The 3,581-nt window shown below is 33.5% G+C and overlaps 1 protein-coding gene across 1 annotated transcript in view; it reads right to left on the bottom strand.

The window, feature by feature from the left end:
- Window positions 808-3,581, bottom strand: part of LOC107630350 (protein SMAX1-LIKE 4-like) — a 4,977-nt gene continuing 2,203 nt past the window's right edge. The window contains exons 2-3 of the mRNA XM_016333451.2: window positions 3,209-3,425; window positions 808-2,681 (exon numbers count right to left, since the gene is read on the bottom strand). Coding sequence (XP_016188937.1) covers window positions 972-2,681; window positions 3,209-3,425 — 1,927 coding nt within the window. The 3' untranslated portion in view covers window positions 808-971. The remainder of the gene's footprint in view (window positions 2,682-3,208; window positions 3,426-3,581) is intronic.

Here is a 3,581-nt window from a genome sequence, read left to right as displayed (position 1 = left end):
AAAAATGCTAGAGAATGATCATAATTTATTATTTTTCTATCACTTAATTATTAATATTTAAAAATATAAAATAAAATATATTATTAAATTATTAAACAAAAAATTAAATTAATAATTAAGTAATGACCAAAATCAATAAATTTTAATTGTCCTTAGCATTTTTCTTTTACTTATTTGTGCAATATTGTGCATTACTAAGGAAGAAAAGTTTTTTTTTTTTTGGTTTAAACTCATCATTGTTATGTACAAATAGTAATACTTTGAAACTGGACTAGCCCACTAAAGTGGATGAATCATTCTGTCACCAACAATCATAAGCAATTTATTTAAGAAACTCATTAAGCTTAATGCCAAACAAATCATCAGGTATTTCAAGTTTCCAACCTTGATCATATAGAATTTCAAGATAAAATCTTTATATTAATATATTATTCTATTCAATCCATTCTTTGGTTCCATTTCAACAACTCTGCCTCTTCAATCAATGATATATGTATTCTAAAAATCTTCTTAAACAGCATATCATAAATAATAAGTAGACAAAATAGTATTTCATTTAGTAATTAAGAAAAACCTGCTATGAGAATCAACCGTGTCTGTACAAGTACATTGATATTATAACAAGATGCTGCTCCTACTTTTGAAGCATGCACTCAACAGATTCCATCAAACAGCTACATATAACAATTTTCTGAGGCTCTACCTTAAATAGTATACAATCACTAGATTCTATGGACATTTTAAAAAAGATATATAGAAACCCAAAAATAAATACAATGAGTAAAAAGGAACTATAAACAGATGAAATAATAATTAAATTAAAACAAACACATTCTATAATGAAAATTAGCAAGTTACACAAAAGGCTAGCTATTACTCCCAATAATTTTACATATTCTTATGGACCATAAATTTTACAATTCCCCTCTCTCTCTCTCTCTCTAACCAACCCCCCAAAGTCAGTTTTTTCTTCAATCCATGAAGTAGTTAATTTGGATATTCTTGGGCAAACATGAATTCATGAACCCGCCACCACCCCCACTACTATTATCAAATTTACTATTATATCCTTTACCATTACCACCCCCCAAACAAAGTGTAATATTAAAAACTATACCCTCCTTCCCATGATCACAGTTAATAACTGTCTCTAATAACTTGTTTTGAAAAATGTCTTTCAGCCATTTCTCAAACACGCTGTTAGTAAAATTACCACACCCAACACCAATTTCCTCTATCACCTTTTCATCTACATTGAACTTCACCATCTTCTTCTCAAAAACCTCATCAAAAGACTCTTTGATCTTGTTCAAAAAAAATTCCTCTTTTTCTTTCAATCTAGCTGGACTTTGGTTGAACTCAAACCTGTTCTCAATTGATTCAAGGAACCCATTTGAGTTCATGTGTTCAGCCATTGTATCCCTGGTTAAATCACTTGAAATTGGGCTACTCTCATCTTCTTCTCCATCATGGTAGTCTTCTTCATCTGCTTTCATGTTAAGATCAAGGGTATTGGAACTCGATTGTCTTGAAAAGTCTTTCTTCTTGTTTACTTGTCCCTGAAGCAACAAGTTCTCTTCATTCTCTTCAATTCTTGGACTCTTGTTAATCTTTCCAAACAAGTCTAGTTCATGAGCCCTTCTTTTCTTGTGGCCCAAGTAACAATCAGCTGCCAATGATGAAGATGAAAAATCCATGGTGCTAGCCTTGGTTTCAATCTTGAACACCAAATTCATCACCGATGAGTCCTTGTCCTTGTTCTTGATCACCTCATCGCCGTCGACCCCACCCGAAGTCAAAATGAATATAGCTTGCTTTAGATTCTCGTCTTTTTTGCTTAAATTCCCAAACTTTGATGCCTCAAACTCATCACCAACAAACTTCTTGAACCGGGAATCGGCCAAATCGAAATCTTCAATTAAAACAACAACCTTCTCTTTGGTTCTCAGTGATGTAGCAAGAACTTCAGGAAATATGGTAACAGAAGAATGCCCCACTTTCTTCATATCCAAGTGAAGGAAAACATCATCATGATTATCCACAAGGCCGAATCCAAACACGGATTCAGCGATGGCACGCGCCAACCTTGTTTTGCCAACAAAGTCATTCCCCTGCAAAAGAAACCATTGTTTCTTTGTTGTTATTCCTGAATCAAGTTCAACCAAGGCCTCTGCTATTGAAGGAAGTGTTTCAGATTGCCATGGAACATTTTCCTGCAACACTTTACAAATATGAGCTCTACTTTGAAGTACCAGTGTTTGGCCCGAACCATCATCATCTCTGAAATTTGAATTTCCAAGAGCCAGAGAAATATTTACTTCTTGATTGTCCAAGGTGGCTGATCTTGTTATTGATTCTTGTTTTTTCTGAGTGACCTCGGTGAAATTGAACTCAATGGTAGAGCATGATTGTTGGCGCCGGAACCGCGGCACCAGGTGGTGGTGGTGGTGGTTGTTGTTGGAGTTATGATGATGATGATGAGGCAGAACAGGATCAGCAAAAGATATGGAAGTTGAATTTGAATCTGGGAAGAGAGTGTTTTGATTTGGCCACCATGGGTATGACGAATTGTAAGGATAGATCTTTGCATTGTTATTGTTACCATATTGCCCAAGTTGTTTGCTATGGTGGAGACAGTTGCAAAGTCTGTTCCATTTTCTCTTCAGCTCTCCCAATTCATCCTGAAAATAAATAGTTTAATTCAGTTGTTAAATAAGCCACTATTTCTCAGTTAGTTGAAATGAATTTAAAGGCCACCGTTTGTTTGATTAAAAAGATAAATGTTTTACTCAGAAATCAGAATAGAATGTAAATTGAAATCCCATTTAACAGCGGATAATGGATAAGTTGGCATGATATTCTCTAAAAAATCTCACTTATTCTTGATTTTTTCTTAAAAACATAAAAACTTTTTACAATAAGGAGTGTCAGACTTTAATTTTGATACATTGACTGTAAAGCGTTCTGTATAGTTGTGCAATCATATGTTCTTTTGGATGACCATTACCTGATATTACAAAATTAGATGCCCAGGGCATCAAAATTAAAAAATAAATGTTTGAAAAATTAAAATATTTTTTGTTGTCAACAAATATCATTCTTTTGAACATTTACTAGCAATATCATTGTAATAAACATTGTAACTTCAAATGACATAATAGTCTAAATCTTAATTTCTTGTAAAGCTGCTAAAGATTGTGTTTAGTACCTTCTGATAGGATTCGGTGGTATGTGTCTGAAGCCAAGAAGGCAAGAGTTTCTTGTGTCCTGGCTTGAACAACCCAAGTTCTTTTTCATAATTGGACGCACATTCTTCACAACAATTCAGTTTTTCTTCCTCGTCGTCCTCCTTCTTGTTACTCAAGTGCATTATGTCAAACATGTGAGAAGAGTTGTGGGGCATGCTCATCTTCGAATCATACACACTGAAATTAAATAATAATGAGCAATCAAAACCAATTATTATAATGTTATTTTTTAATTATTAAATAAATATATATATGATGCATGTGAGAATCCGTAATGTCTAAGATGTTAGAAAGTGACAAAAACAAAGTGTAGCAGAAGCAGAAAGCCAGAAA

This window comes from Arachis ipaensis, chromosome B03 (assembly GCF_000816755.2).
Source record: "Arachis ipaensis cultivar K30076 chromosome B03, Araip1.1, whole genome shotgun sequence".
Lineage (NCBI taxonomy): Eukaryota > Viridiplantae > Streptophyta > Magnoliopsida > Fabales > Fabaceae > Arachis > Arachis ipaensis.
The sequence above is the reverse complement of the archived record's forward strand: the minus strand, read 5'-3'. Positions and strand labels throughout refer to the sequence as shown.